Source organism: Paramacrobiotus metropolitanus, unplaced genomic scaffold, assembly GCF_019649055.1.
Source record: "Paramacrobiotus metropolitanus isolate TYO unplaced genomic scaffold, Prichtersi_v1.0 Parri_scaffold0000108, whole genome shotgun sequence".
Lineage (NCBI taxonomy): Eukaryota > Metazoa > Tardigrada > Eutardigrada > Parachela > Macrobiotidae > Paramacrobiotus > Paramacrobiotus metropolitanus.
Genome location: NW_026570328.1, coordinates 178,818 through 194,939, shown reverse-complemented (window position 1 = coordinate 194,939; position 16,122 = coordinate 178,818). Strand labels below are relative to the sequence as shown.

Here is a 16,122-nt window from a genome sequence, read left to right as displayed (position 1 = left end):
GAACCAAGATTGGCCAAACAGGGCAGATTTTCAAGAGCGGCGTCTTAAGGAATTTATGGCAGCAGCGAGTACAGTACTGTATTTGTGGCGTGGATATGGTGGTTTTATTAAGTATCACAGTGAGTAACCTATATTGAAATCAGGAAATGGTCGAAATTAATGTGAATTAATTACTGCTACGAGTACCAAAATAATATGTTAATTCGAAACTTGAGTAATAGCGAGCAGGGTTTGAAATCTTATTTAGCCGACAACAATCTGAGAACCCTTTTGCGTGAAGTTTGCTTACGATTAGGCTCCCACACTAAAACAGTACAGTAACCGTATTATTAGCAATCTCGTCATGTTCATGTGGCATCGTTTTCAGTGATCAAAGAGCATGGAGTAGAATTGTTAAGAGTTAGAAACACGGCTATCGAAAATATCTTGTTTTTGCTAATTTTTTTATTAAAGCATCTCTTGCAATTTCGACAGGCAAAGCCGCAAAGTGGCAACAAGTTACAAATACGATTTGGTTTTTTTCAACATTTATCTGATTTATTTCACATGACAGGCCATAACCGGGCTATAAGAAAGATCTTCTTGGGGCAACCGTTCCTGGTTTTCAAAACTGGCGTGATCCAGATCCGCCAGCTTTGACAGCTGGTTTTTCGTATCCTCCATACTGCATAGAATTTATCGTGGTATTTTGCTTGGTTAATTCGAGAATGTAGTGTTAGTTTTGTTGTTAACACAGACAAAAATCTCATAGTTAATTCTGATACTCATTTCTGAAGCGGTAAGTTACGACGGGAATGGAATAGGTGCATCAGCGAGCACCGCCATACGGCATACAGCATACGGTCGGAGGCATTCGGCGTGTTGTTTCCGTGATCATTAGAATTTCTCTGCGTCATGAAATTATTTCCACGTGACCGAACCGAATCAGAATAATATAGTAACCGTTCTAGCGATTATTATTAGCTTTTTTGTTACCTTGTGATAATTGTCTACCGGTAAAATGAATTGGTTCGCCGTTCCCGAACTGCGGAACGCAATGGGAGGCTTTCCGAGTTGTCGCTTTAATGACTGGATTTCTGTAACCATCCTGATGTTGCGCCTTCGCTGTAAAATTGTGAAATGAAAAATGAAAAAAAACCCGTAGATTTTAGTTGTCTAAGTCTTTGTCTGCAGACTCTGCATTCGAAGTACTGGTTTAATTCAGAGCACTGCAGCTGGAAAGCTTTCTGGTTATTTCTTGCCCGGCAATAGTTTCAGTAGCGTTGATATTAGCCAGATATCTCTTTATTGTGCTTAAATAAACCTTCAACAGGCTTTCAGAAAAGGATAAGTTTTATGCAACTGACGTGGCAGTCGATTAGCATAATTTCTGCCTATTCTTCTGGGGGCCGTGTTTACCGGTATGGACTTGTTTCGCAGTGCGTTAGCGGATAATCTTTGAGACGTATATTTTTACAATTGGGCTGATGGTGATAGTTGAAGATAGCACCTGTGAAAAGCACAGCGATAACAAGGATAAAATAACTTATGGTCTGGCAGCGGTTTGTACGGTGGTACTCGGTTTTAATTTCGGTGAAAATGTTAAAATCGACAAACTAGCCTTATACAAGGGAGCCGTGATAAAGAGGCAACAGAATTCAACAGTTCATTTGCCGGTTGATTTATTAGCTTTCGTATACTAGTACCATATACCGTAAGTTGGCGTTCTGTAATAATTAACCATTTGGAGCATATTCCTAATGGTGATGTACAGAAAAGGAAATTGACTTAATTAATTAGGTTAGAAAAAACCTGACAGTGTTTTCGAGGCTAATTTTACGGGCTGCATTTAAACAAGGAACCAAACCGGTTTCCACTATACGCTAGCGGACATGTCGAGTGATGTTATTACTCAGAAATCAAAAAGCGCAGGAATAAATACCCAAAAGGATTTCTCCAAACAGCCTGCATGCTAGCTCACTCACAAACTGGTTTCACGCAGGCTTTCACTTGTCAGTCTAACTAGGAGAGACCTATAATATGCCGCTACGGCGCTGTCAGCCGCATACTCGAGCATGGTGCACTGTGATGTGGCACAGGAACTCATATCGATTTGCTTCTGCTAATCTGGCATCGATGTGGATTTCGTGTGCGCATTTCCTTCTGCTTGGACTCCAATCACTTGCAATTTTGCAGTACAAAACCCTTGTAATGGGTTTTCTCACTATCTCCTGACAAGTTCTTGGTTGTAGTTGTTCTCGCTTCGCTTTTTTATTCCAGTGGTTTAAATTCTGAATTGTTTTAAAACTTTGTTCACTGGGGTTCGGCAAAATTTTCCTGGGCTAGCGATTTCCTTAACGTGTGAAATACGCAAGACGGCTGAAGTTGTTGACGTTGATTTCTGATTTTTTTTAATACTTACATTTCTGTAAATACATTAATATTACGTGGATTGATTTTGGTGTGATTGCGATGAACTGTTTGGTATAATGTTTTACTGGATGGTTTTCAGATTAGTATTAGTTTCGGTTAACAAACGATCCCAGAAGCAGATGAAATTAAGATGTGAATTCTTTTGTCGATTATTTGCCGTATGTCTGCTGTTTAATAATAAAATTTATAAATATGAACAGCTGCGTCACGATTACGTGTTAAATTCTGGAAACTGTTTGACCAGATAGAGATACTTGCTGGCCGTATCTGGAGATTCTGTACATGTCACTAGTCGTTGACCATTTTCTGAAATTATGAAAGCTACGAAAAATGTAAATTGGTTTATTATTACACGGAAACTGGAAATATACTGTAGCTAAATGTACTTATTGATTGGCATAATGCCTAAAAGGTCTTGAGAGAAGGCTGCACCTATGGATAGGAGCAACACATCACTTGACAGGATATTTTGGAGAATCGATCGATTTTCCGCGAGATCCAAACATGAGACCGTGCCTGGAGTTGCGTCAGTGCACAGTTTACTTCGATGTGGCATAAGCAGTGTAGTTGATAGCCACAGAATCTGGTTATCGGAGTGCGTAGGCCTCCGTGGATCCTACCGCCTGATAAGCGCGTTTTGCATTCTTTGGTTTTCAAAGGCCGACGGAGGGCAGTTCATGGTGGAAATGAGTGTACTCGCTTTTCCAGTTTTTCCGTATTCTTCCAAAATTTAAAAAAAAACTGAAATATATGTCTATGGTTCGAACGCGCATAAATCTGCCCAAAATGATAATGCGTGTAAATTGGCCATATAAATGGAATGTATTTTTTCAGTACGAGTAAGTACTCGTACCTGAAGTATTCGTACCTGGTGGCTGGTGTGCTCTGTAGCACTGTCGTTAGTCAGTGGTCACACTGTTTTTGTTGCTTTGTTGGCTTGCATTTCGCAGATGCCTAAAGATAACTAACAATCCCGATGATTTTAAGAAATTAGACGTCAAGTCAATCATGCTGTTTGGTAGGGAACAGGATTTATCATTTGCGTATTGCTGAGCTTGAGCTTGATCTGAATAACATGGTTATATACTTTAGTCCGATCGATCGGTCGTTAAATTGTATTGGTTCCATAGCTTGCTGAGCATGTTTTCTTTCGATGAAAAATACTTGAGTTGGCTGAGACTGTCCTATTTATAAGTGTGGCAAGCTGCAAGAGACATTCGTATCCGAGCATGAACCCAACTTGCTGGCCTACGTCGGCCTAACGAAAATTCAAAATTTACCCTGTGGTTTGATTGTTGATTTGGGTACTGTACTGTTGTTCATAGAGATAGGTCGTGCTGGTGTAGGACTTGCAGTTAACTTGAAAATTTAGGTTTACGCCTTTGCAGTGGTCAAATTTAAATTCTACAAACAGATGAATTGCGGAACATGATTTATGCATTTAATTGTTGCACACGCTTTGGTGAAATTTCCCGGTACGAAATGAGACACAGATGGGCTTAAATGCTGTGGAAAAATGGTTTTCATAAACGAGACAACCTACGGTAGCGAGACTAGCGATCGCTTCGAGTGTCAGTAAGCGTAACCAGATGGTACGATATAACCGTTTGGTTTTCTGACTTTGCTTATGCGAAACTACTATGAATCATTTCATTCTTTGTACGTATCTGCGAACAAACGCCACGACAAAAAACAACAGGCTAGTTTTGCTGGCGGCGTTATGAAATGCGTGAATTATCTTGATGCTTGTGTGTTGGTTACCGATCGTTTTTGTTGGAGTTGGCAACTCGAAAGTTTTTTACATACACAAAGCTGCATATCTATGACGATTATTATCCATTTGGCGCTGCTGTAGGACACGTATACAATAAAACTGCCTTACTTCGAATTCGCTTTTCGGCGAACCATAAACATCGGCCATGGTAAACATAAGGGGGTAGATTGACCGAATTAGTGGGATTGTGAGGCTGACAATTTCATTTCAAGTGCGCTGCATAAGGGAGTCTCACGGAATGACAGAAAATAACATAGCCTGCATAACGCAGAGTTACAAAACTTTGTATGTATGTCAGTCGGGTTTCCTTCTCGAATTTAATGGGAAATTTAGGTATGTCTCTGAATTCACGGCGACGACGCCTACAGTAAATTAGGCGCGCCGTAAACGAGGAATCAAAAATTGCAAGGCCAGTGCAAAGGCCCTTGAACAAAATGTAGAATATGGTGGCATTTTTTTGATATTTCGGTTGATTTTACAAAAGAGACTGGTAAAATCCTATGCTAGTTGATAATTAGTAGCTGGTTCACTTTGTGTAGCAAAGAAAATCATTTTTAGTGTTGTATGCATTTCTCGTGTTCTTTATATAGATGATTCGTGGATGCTGCGGAGGCTACTCTCATCATGGGTGAAACATACGATGCCGTCAGGGATCGTGATGAAAACAACAAACCAGAAGCACTTGACACTGTTACTATAAGCAAATTTCACGATCATAATCCCATCGTCGGTGCCCTGAACGCATCTTTATCGCTATCGACATCGCTGAACTCTGATTCGAATTCATCGTCAAAGTCCAGTAGTCCAGATCACGTGGTCCCGTCGCAGAAAGCCGTCAACTCTCCGCATCGCCTGTCCACATCGTCGGGCGCATCGTCACCGCAGACTGACGGGAGCATTAGCATTAGCTACCGACGGCCGGTCGGCAGTAGTCATTTGAGTCCCGATGCATCTCATAACGGACTCTGCGCTGCTGAGGCAGCATCCGACCATGGACGTAATGTGGTCACTGCGATTAGTACGAAACGGAAAGTGGGTAGCGCAAGGAAGACCAAGAAAGTCAGGTCGAAAATTGGGAGAACAAAGAAAGCAACCAAGAGCCGTGAGCAGGATATCGAGGAAGATTCGGATACCGACTACGTTATCAGATGTATTTGGTAAGTTTTTCGAAGTTTTACTAAATGATGTATAGCTGTAGGTGAGCTTCCAAATGGCTTATAAGCATTTTGTAGCTTATTTGTGATGATTTTGATTGGATTTGTCCATACGCTGTTTGGCAAATTGTCAAATCGGTCAAACGCGGCTCTGGTTGTCATTCGAGTCCACTTGCACTTACCATTAAGTGCAAGCAATTTCTGCGTGGCAGTTACCGAAAAGTTGCTGACGTTGTCGGTTTACTAAGTTGTTTTTTGTGGATCGAAGATGAACGTTGAATGCGACGTAGACACGTAGTGGATGGCTGTTATTCAGCAAATCTTACTCCTCTGTCCGGGTAATAAATACGATGTTGTTTTGTCTTTCCAGCGGATTCAGCGATATGTTCGACAAGCAGATCCAGTGTGAACAATGCGAGTAAGTCTCACAAAATTTGATAGTGTCATGGAATCGTTGCGTTGGACGTACTTGTGAGCTCTATTTTTAAATGCGCTGTTTGTGCTTGTCCAGGGTGTGGCAGCATTTTGGCTGTATGGGCATTGAGCCGGCCACCGTGCCAGACTGCTACCTGTGCGAAGTTTGCGATCCCCTCACATTTCGACCCCTGCGGCATGATGAGGCCAGAGAACTGCATCGAAGTCTGATGCCACGCGATAATCAACTCTCAGGTAGGAACACTGTTTGGATAGAAGTGTCGTTTTTTAGGTAATTTTTCTGTAACTTTATCGCACTCGGTTTTTTCCCATAATCGATGATTTTCCCTGTTTAGCGGATCTGTTTAATATTGCTCAACCTGTGACACTTGTGCGTATTTCGAACTCCGAAATGACGTATGATACAGAGCAGGAATAGTAAAAAGTAGTTTCCGTGCTGCTGATCAGTATGTGATCATCCAGCTCCGTATGCTTCTGACATTATCCTTTTTTCAAGCGTATTTACTATGGTGTCCCGGAGTATTCTTTGCGGTTTTTATATTCTGACGTGCTTTTATTTGCCTTGAGATGTTTTCACAGCTGTGTTTTTGTTGATTAATGGTAGGGTCTACAGAAATTCCCAAAAATAAGAACGCACGCCGTAAGAAGTCGGCGGACACCACCAGTATACCCCCCACCACCCCCACTCCTCGCCAGCCTGATCTCATTCAGTCCGATAAGAAACGCGTTACGACCAGCGAAACCCGCTCTCGTCAGTCTTCAGTCGAAGCGGTGCTGAAATCCACTCATCGCACCGATGATTGTGGTGAATTATCCCGAGATGATAGGAAAATTCTTCAATATGAGCAAATGTTCAAGCGGATGGAAGAGCGTCGCGATAAAAGGAAAAACGTAAACGGACTCACGATGAGAATTCTCTCGGCTCACCGACGCGTGAGTCCACGAAAGAACGGGAACACCTCGACGACGAGAGCCACCAGAGCCATGGCGAGAGCACAAATCCTCCTCCGTCACCACCTTTTGCCAGTATTATTGATTTTCCGCCTCCCCTGCCCACTAGCAGTGATCCGATCGTTATTAGTGAACAGTTTGCGGCGCCGGCATCGACCAGTGCACCGATCAGCACCCCGGTAAAGATTTCACTGAAAGCCAAACGTTTTGCATACCGTGCGAAATCGGTAGTGGAAAGGTATGTGGAAAAAGATTCGCCATTACCGCTTCCGGAGAGTCCATCCAGTTTATCCGAAAAAGTGGAGTCGCCGACGAATGTGGAAACGCCGACAACAGCTGTACCAACCGCTGAGCAGAAGTCACGGTTTTCCTTGCGGTTGCGTAATAACGCCGTCAGCAGGTCGACAGAAAACGGTGAAGAGAATAATGCACGGATTGAGTTGAATAGCATGAAGAAGCGGAAGAAGGAGGGAGAATTGATGGATGACATTGAAATGGGTCTACCCATGGTGATGCTGCCGTTGAATAAGCGGAAGATACGAACAGTGAGCTTCATCGACGCGTACTATAGTTCCATGGCGGATATGCAAACGGAAACGGATATGCAGAAGGCCACGCGAAGGAATCGGGCGTACAGCGCCAGTGAAGAATTCGAGCAGATCAAATTCACGGCGGAACGATGCCGGCTGTATCGGTTGTACGGATTGAAGAAGGCTGTTTTGCGCGGTACAAGGAAGAAGATGAGCCAACACGTATGTTGTCTTCATGATGTTTTTTTTAACCGTAATGAATAGATTTCCGTTTTTATTAAGTTAATGATTTATTTGGTGTTTTTCAGTAATACCATCCACATCAGAGTGTTCGTCGATAGCGGATGAATCCGCTGCGCAGTTGAAGGATTTGGAAAGTACAGCGAGGCCACTGACGCAGTCCTGTTTGGCGCGATATGGAGGCATACTGCCGTTGAAACGATCGAGAACGGTGCGGGCTATGATCGAGGAAAGTATGCAGAAGAATCGGGACGAAGAGCGCGCTCATCACAACAGTCAAACACTCCGCAAGGAGTGCATGGCCTCTGTGAAGATGGAGTCGGATATTCCTAAAAGTGACGTGCTGCAACGAATGATGGGCCAGGAGACAGCGAAAAACACCGCCAGACTGCCACGATCCGAGAAAAAGTCGGAGAATGTACGCTTGTCGGTGCCAGATGGCAGCGGCCTTGGAGCCGCCAAATCAGCTGATGTGTTGAGCAAGTCAGCCAGTAAGACCGTGCAGTCAAGCGGCGGGGAAGTGATCGCAACGTCACAGTCGACGGCACAGTCAGCCGTGCCGAACGAACACACTGCCCCGGCGACAAAAAAACCCGACGAGAAGCTGAAGGAATCCAGTGTACCGGCAGTACCATCACCAACGGTAAGTCAACGCAGCAAGGTGTGTTTTTTAGCGAAATTAGTTATAGTGTGTCGGTCTGTTTGTAGGTGAATTCCCGGAATTCTCTGCCGGTTACTCCTACTAAAAAGGTATTCAGAAGTACGCAAGTTTAGAAGGGCTAAAGTACTAATGATTATTTTGTTGCAGTTATCATTGGCTGAATACCGGCAGTGGAAAGCAGAGATGAACCGACCCGTTAACAGTGCCGCATCGGTTGCGGTGCCAGCTGTGAAAGTTGCCCTGCCTGCCACATTGCCCCCGCCATCCCAACCGGTTTCCTCATCACCGGCGCCAGCGATACCGCCAGCGCGGACTTCGGTCATACACCGCATCGGCAGCGTTACCCCTAGTAACGAACCGCGCACAGAGCTGCCGGCGAGTCGCGTGGACAAGCCACCTCCTCTGCCGCCGCCCACGAAACCGGAGAAGCCCATACCCCAGCGGCACACGGTGAAGGTCAGCATTCCCCATCACGCAGCGTTGGTGGGCCGGCTAAAACCGGATGACAAAACTGCTGGGGGAAAGGTGAATGATGGGGCGTTTATGCCACCGCCTGTTCCCTATGTACAGACGCATTTCCGTCCGGCGCCCATGTTGGCCGCGCGCAATAGCGCCAGCAGCATGGCTGACAGTATGAAATCACAGTTGAATATGGTGTGAGCGACATGGAGTGAAATGTGGGGAGGGGTCGAGGGGGACCTGGAGGATGGGAGGGATTTTGCACATTTCGTTGTATTATAGTGGCTTTGTTTCTAACCGTTTACAAAATGGAGAACAGCCTAGGGTTTATATGTCGTCGCTTTTTTGATTGTATTAATCGACGTGTTTTATTCCGTTTGTCTATTTGTGGAAAATTCCGATCATCTTCTTTGATTTTGGCATTATGTTCGACTACTTTCGTTTTTGTGCTGGCTCTGGAGTGTGAGAGAGACGTCGTCAGATTCGTAAATGCAATGCACATCGATGCACGAAACAGTAATGGCCTATTGTGGACGGTTACAAGAGTTATACGGAAAGAAGTTATTGGACTGCACACGCTAATTCGGGAACCCCGGCTGAAGCTCGTCTTCTTTGGTGGCTAATATATGGCTGATTTCATTTGCGCGGTTATGTGTGTTCACTGTTGGCTGGTAGTTTTGGTTGTCTTGATTGACGCACCTCTACATGCTACGGCTGTATTAGTATGTTTCTTTTGGAAATCAGAGTTTATTTTGTTGTTGTTGTTTATTTCATACAGTATTTCCTGTTTTTTTTCAATAACAGTTCACGTTTTTATGCTATTTGGCGATCAGCAGTCGCTTTGTAACCACAAGCATATAAAAATTACGCCCTATTAAACTGGCATGTCCTTGGCCGTAATAACGTGAACGTCGTCAACAATGAGAGGAATTATCATACATACTCGTACCTACATAGATGCTTCAAAGCAGCCATCAATGACAAAAAAATTTAAAACAATCGCATCGATAAACTGGTAAAAGTAGCGGTAGATTAACCCGAAGCGCGTTGAAGACAAAGCCATTTTCCACAACTAAAATCACATGGATGGATTACTGAAGCATCATCCGAGGAGCGATACTCATCGACATCAATTCTTGAAACAATAATTTACATGCATACGGGACACAAACTTGCGATATCTGCAAAACGGAAACCATAAAGATTCACGGCATCATGAAAAATACAATAATGAATCATATGATGTAGAAGTACCACAAATACATACCTGAGTTTTATTCCTGCATCCTTTGCATTCAAATGTTTGGTTGCGAAGATTCGCAACCGCTATGAGTCCGCACGTGTTGCAAATGTGAACACGATAAGGATCGGATACTTCAAACAAACGCTCACGAAGGAACTGTGCGGCTCCATGGCTGATCATGCAGTCGCGTTCCATTTCTCCGAAACGCAAACCCCCATCCCTAGAAAACAACTCGATAATTACAAAAATTGCTATCTGCACACTTTCGGTATTGATTAATTACGTCAAAAAGCTATGAGCGCCTGACGGGAAACTAAAATAAAACATACCGCATGTACGACAACTGCAAAAACAAATCACCGTAGTACAAAACAGGCCTTTTAGAACAAGCGGAATAACACAATTAAACAATTATACTACAACTTCATGAAAAGGATGGATATTTTGGAACCAATTGGAACTGCGCATTCACCTTGCACGACCTTCCATAGGCTGCCTAACCAAAATCTGCACCGGGCCACGCGCACGACTGTGGATTTTATCATCGACCATATGTTTGAGACGCTGATAGAATGTGGGTCCAATAAACACCTGGGAATTAATTTTCCGTCCCGTGAAGCCATTGTACAGGACCTCATTACCACGCAGATGATATCCGTAATCCTGCAGCAGTGTGGAGATCTTCTGCACGTTGACTGTGTCGTTGAATGGCGTCGCATCGCCAATTTCGCCCTTATTGGCTGAAACCTACAAGCAAGTAAGTAATAACAGTCATGCGCTTATCGATTAGGCGCTCAAGACGGCACACAAGATGGATAAACAAGCCAGCGCACCTTTCCCTGAAGACATTCAATTAAATGCCCGATAGTCATGCGTGAAGGAATGGCGTGTGGATTAATAATAATATCGGGCGCAACACCTTCCGCCGTGAAAGGCATATCCTAAAATAGGACCCATTTAGACAAACAGACTTCATAATATGCGGTAATAAGTCGAGCCTCTCAAGCACATATCTACCGCAAATGCGCAGTGATCAATACCTATTCAATCAGTTCCTTGTAAAGACTTGCATAACGAAACCTTAAGTAATGATGCTTACCTGACACACATGCGAGGTATCTAATAAATTATATGCACGTTTCATCAGATTTGCCAATTTACTAATGGTGCGCGTCCAATAGGCGACCTTACAGTTAGTACTATTATTCTCCAACTCTTCATTCTCATAGGGGCAGTCACAGCCCAATTCTCCAATACGATTTTAGGTCAACAGACGTCAACAAATTATCACATACCTCCATACGATAGGTCACACCGCAAGTGCCCTTTTGCCCGTGCCGACTGGCGAACTTATCACCCATCTGCGGTATCCGGATGGATCTCACGCGGATTTTGCAGAATTTCTGCCCCTCAGAATTCACCGTCAGCAAGACCTGGTCAATAATTCCTGTTTCGCTGGCACGTAGGAAGGTGCTCGAGTCCTTTTTCGTATAATGCTTTTGACCGGCGCTTGCCTACAATCATCACCGTCAAAAATGCTCGTCACTACACCACTCTCTAGCCATAAATAAACCGATCGTACATCATCGTCCGAAGCGGGCAATGTCATAGTTTTGCCAATGATAACATCATCCCCCGATACACGTGTGCCCGGTTCCACAATCCCATCGTCGTCCAATTTCTCGTACACCGCATTTCGCATCCCGCTGCACGTGGACCGATTCGGTCGCTCAAACGTCTCCGCATTATCGTTCATCCGCTTCCCCTCGCTGTCCCGATAGGCGCGGTAGAAACACGATCGAAACAGCCCCCGATCAATGGCCGATGCGTTCATGATGATGGAGTCCTCCTGGTTGTAGCCCGTGTACGAGGCAATGGCTACTACCGCGTTGATCCCGGCAGGCAGTTCCCGGAAACGCAGATACTCCATGGATCGTGTTGTGACCAGTGGCGATTGCGGATAGTACAGAACATTGGCCAAGGTATCCATGCGCACGTTGAAGTTACTGATGTACACTCCCATGGCCTGCTTACCCATGGCGGATTGATAGGTGTTACGGGGCGACTGATTGTGATCGGGGAAGGGAATAATGGAGGCGCATACGCCGAGGATCATGGCGGGATGGATTTCGCAGTGGGTATAGGTGGAGCAGTACGCCTGGCGGTCACCGCTGACGGATCGGTCAACTAGATCGAAGGGCGTCATGGCGCACATGATGGTCTCTTCTTCTTGAATATCAATGAACTCCACCACACCACTAGCAATCAAATCTTGCCATCTGTGTAATAAACCATATTTTCAGAATAAGTCAAGCTCTACATTTTCCAAGTTTGTAAAAATAATGTTACCTCCAATGAGCGCAGTCGGATATAATGCACATGGTTTAAAAATTAAACTAACAGACGAAATTTGGGAAAATCCTAGAACTGAAACTTAGATGCTGTTGGATGTAAGCTAGAGAAAATTCGCAACAGTGCTCAAGACTTTCAAAACAAGTCGATTAAATATACCTATAGCTCGTGTTTGCCCGGTCTCCCAACAATTCGATGTGTTGCTTCTTAAGAAGCATCTTCTGGTTTTCTACAATCAAAAGCGGCCGACAAATTCGTCCGGCATCGGTTGAAATACGAATTTCTCTGTCCCGAATGTCGCGGACCATGGACACTTCAGATACGATGATATCCATCTGCCGTCTTAGTTTCCGCAAAGTGGCCATTAATTGCTCGGGATCCCGATGGATACCCACCCAAGAGCCATTTACAAAGATCTTTGTGGCACTGCAGCACCAAAAGCAGACATACAACCACGCAACAACCAAATATCTACAACACATGAAGAAAACACTTGTTCACCCTAGAATTGCGGATGGGGCGATTTCTTCCAAATTTTCCATGCTCCATTCTTCCAAGAATTCCAAAATCGGGGCTGGTTGTGAGCCGACAGAGATGTAGGACATCAAAGCGAGATTTTTTACAAGACCCACCGCTTGACCTTCGGGTGTTTCCGCAGGGCAGATCATTCCCCATAAAGTGTTGTGCAGCTGACGAGGTTTGGCTAGCTTGCCTTCACGGCCAATTGGTGAATTTAGGCGTCGCAAATGAGATAACGAAGAGCAATAAGTCAGCCGATTTAACACCTGAAACAACAAATTTGACATAATGACGATCAGTACCGATTTCGTTACAGTTTGTGCAGTGCATTTCTACCATACTTTCTCACTTAACAGCTTCGGTCACGGCGTTCAGTTGAGAAAATACGGTACCAAAGTAAGCCAGAAACGCTCAAACAGAACATAATAATTCCGAATTATTAAATAATCGCACTGGCAAAAAGTCAGGACCAATAAATGTATTACTCCATTAGAGTACCTAGTGTAATTTCTCACCTGAGATACTCCAGCACGGGTTTGGTGAGCCTTTCTTTGGTCTCCCCAGTTTCCTGTGGCCAAAGAATATCGCAACCCGTCGGTAATAATTTTCGTTTTGATAGACAGTTCCAAGTTAAAATCTCTCCCACGGTCGATATACTTTTGCGCGTTGATTTTCAGTTCTTTTAACAAATTTTTAAACAATCCTCGAAACAAAAACGCCAACAACGGACCGGCTAAGTCCAACCGTTTATTTCCGTAGTGGTCACGATCGTCTAACTCGCGACGTCCAAGCGCGGCCAGTAACAAGCGATGTACCATGTATCCAAGAAAATAGGCTTTTTTTGTTTCGCAAAATTCGTGTGTTCCAACATGAGGTAACATTTCCTTTTGGAGAATTTCCTTGGCATATTTAATACGTTTTTCTCTAGTAACACCCGGTTTTGCACCACGAGCGCCGATGAAATTTAAAGCCACATCCTGCTCCTGGATGACGAAAGCTTCGTCCAAGGAAGGCTTGATCATTTCCATCATTTCCTGGTCTTCAAAATCATAGACGATATGCTCCAGAATATCCCGATCGGCGACGAAACCAAGAGCCCGAAAGACGATTATTATAGGAATTTCCTGCTTTATGTAAGGCAAAATGGCCACTATACGCTGCCCAAGGGCGGATTTCCGTACATTCTGTTGACAAATAACATAGCTAGCTCTACAGTGGATCTCAAAACAAATCCCTAAACCTTTACAAAATTATTAAGAGCACGGTACCTAATGCCTTTGCGGTAATAACAGAAAGCTATAATATACAGCCAAAAGCTAAAGCCTTAACAGCAGACTATAATCCCTGCGCAATACAAATAAACGAAGATAATAATTGTACAGATTAACATCATTACAGAATATTTCAGGCGCGTTTTAAGACATTTTGTCTTACTTTGCCTCCTCGCGCAAGCATGTTAACCCAAATTGTGCTAGCTGGGCGGCTTGAGTTTTCCATGACAGATCGGCATTCAGCTTTAAAGGCATACTTAGAATCTTTCATGCTGAAAACGTAAACGATATTCGTAGCCATTTTTTCCTGCGCAATGATAACCTGCAAAAGAGCAAACGTCATGTCTTCAGCAAAATATTGCGTTAACAATTTAAAACACCTTCTCCGATCCGTTGATGATAAAATACCCGCCAGGATCCAATGGGCACTCGTTCAATTCAGCTAAATCACGTTCATTCATCCCACTGAGCAAGCAGTACGTCGATCGTAACATGATGGGAATTTTGCCCAAAAATACTTTCGGGTATAGCGTTTCTTCCGGTTCTTTGCCAGCCTTTGTTACGGTTTTCCTGATATCCACGTACAGCGGTGCCGAATAGGTGAGATTACGTAGGCGTGCCTCGTTGGGCATCAGCGGGACAGGTGCACCGTCTTTTTCCCAATGTGTTGGTTTCGACAGATAAATCTGCTCGAATTTTAAGCTGTGCTTGGTCTGCAAAATCAGTCCTCTTTCACAAGAGAAGAGAGAAACATTACAGTATTTAACTACTCTAGTCATGACTGAAAACATAACAAACAATTCCCATCAAACTCAAAAAAAATTTTCAAACACCAACGACTTCAAAAGTTGTGTAATCGTTGTTATAAATTCAGTCAGTTATACTGTTTACGGTCTTTACCGGTTGTTCGAGTTGACCGTCCATATGTTGCGCTTCCGCTTCCATTTCCACTGCGGGAGCGTCTTCGACAATCCTTTGGACAGACATTTGTATGAACTCGTCGAAGGAATCCAGCTGTTGCCGCACCAAACCTTTTTCATCGAAATACGATGAAATTACCAGCCAACAAGCATCCTGCCACAGATTTGGGTCGATTTCCTCGGCAACATTGCTCTGGTCGGCGTCGAACCCGTCCTGGGCTTCCATATCGATGTCTACAAATAACATTACGATTTTTATTGTTAGACATAAGTAGCTTCATGCCACCGACATAACCGCTAATGCTCACAGCTGGAGCGAAGCATTTTGTAGTTGATTCGTAAGCCATGGTAAGTGGTAAATAATTAAAAATGTCGATGTACCACAGTTCCAGGCAGCGTACGCTATTTTAACCACACTGCGAGCTTGTTCATCACATTTTCAACTGGCATTAGGGGTAATTATTGTATAATCACTGAACGATTCAACTATTTATTTTGCTGTTCCAACCCATTTGAATTACTTTTTCGTTGGGCGTTGTAGAGTTTGAAAGAAAAATCAAAAATGAGAAAATTCTTCGGAATTTCAATGACTCTATTAATATTTCAAATAAGAATGTTATCAACACTGTTCGGTTAATTTTGCACATTCTTTGCAAATTGAAGTTTGCTTGTAAAGTATTTCACATAATTTTTAAAAGAATAAACGGTTCAATGCTCCGCACAAAAAATCTACCATCGACGACTTTGTTAGCAGCACTAATCAGAGTACTGAGTACGAACGGAAAACGAGAAAGCCCAGTAAATTCTGATTTTTAAAAAAACTGAAAATGTTTAAGTTCATTTATCTCCTGACCGTTGTCAAAATCCATTGCTCTAATTGATGCAGTCGTGAGAAATAGTTAACCACGACTACTTCGGGAATAAAACACAAACAGTAAACTGATAAACGAAACAGATTCCGACGGATTTCTAAGGTGGGTTTCTGGAGCCTATCATTGGTGAAGGTTTTCAGATTCGCCCTTTATCGGAGAGCTCATGCGGCATCCGCGGATGAGTACAAATTCACTACAAATTTTAAAAAATAATAAAATTCGTTGATTTCGTATAATGATCCAGATAAAATCAAAATGATCTTGAAACATAAAAAAATGTCCTCAAATGTATCGCACACGTTCGCGCACTGAGCGCAGAACGCCAGCCA

At 43.5% G+C, this 16,122-nt stretch overlaps 2 protein-coding genes across 2 annotated transcripts in view; one reads left to right on the top strand and one right to left on the bottom strand.

The window, feature by feature from the left end:
* The window catches only part of LOC129597734 (uncharacterized), a 12,259-nt gene extending 2,749 nt beyond the window's left edge, over positions 1–9,510 (top strand). Inside the window, 8 exon segments of the mRNA XM_055495397.1 lie at positions 4,777–5,343; positions 5,711–5,758; positions 5,852–6,009; positions 6,380–6,658; positions 6,661–7,509; positions 7,565–8,139; positions 8,205–8,246; positions 8,305–9,510. Coding sequence (XP_055351372.1) covers positions 4,811–5,343; positions 5,711–5,758; positions 5,852–6,009; positions 6,380–6,658; positions 6,661–7,509; positions 7,565–8,139; positions 8,205–8,246; positions 8,305–8,817 — 2,997 coding nt within the window. The 5' untranslated portion in view covers positions 4,777–4,810 and the 3' untranslated portion in view covers positions 8,818–9,510.
* On the bottom strand, positions 9,358–16,122 carry LOC129597759 (DNA-directed RNA polymerase II subunit RPB2-like). The gene is made up of 13 exons (XM_055495427.1): positions 15,775–16,122; positions 14,902–15,155; positions 14,382–14,714; positions 14,165–14,323; positions 13,246–13,914; positions 12,713–12,996; positions 12,371–12,637; positions 11,442–12,138; positions 11,155–11,373; positions 10,693–10,800; positions 10,332–10,606; positions 9,884–10,079; positions 9,358–9,797 (listed from the first exon to the last, which is right to left on the bottom strand). Exons 1-13 carry the CDS (start codon positions 15,788–15,790, stop codon positions 9,708–9,710), a joined length of 3,567 nt encoding a protein of 1,188 aa, XP_055351402.1. The 5' UTR covers positions 15,791–16,122; the 3' UTR covers positions 9,358–9,707.

Coding starts and splice junctions, on each gene's coding strand:
- LOC129597759 (XM_055495427.1), bottom strand. Junction 14,324..14,381: donor TCATCAACGGATCGGAGAAG/GTGTTTTAAATT, acceptor GCTCTTTTGCAG/GTTATCATTGCGCAGGAAAA. Junction 13,915..14,164: donor TGCTTGCGCGAGGAGGCAAA/GTAAGACAAAAT, acceptor ATTTGTCAACAG/AATGTACGGAAATCCGCCCT.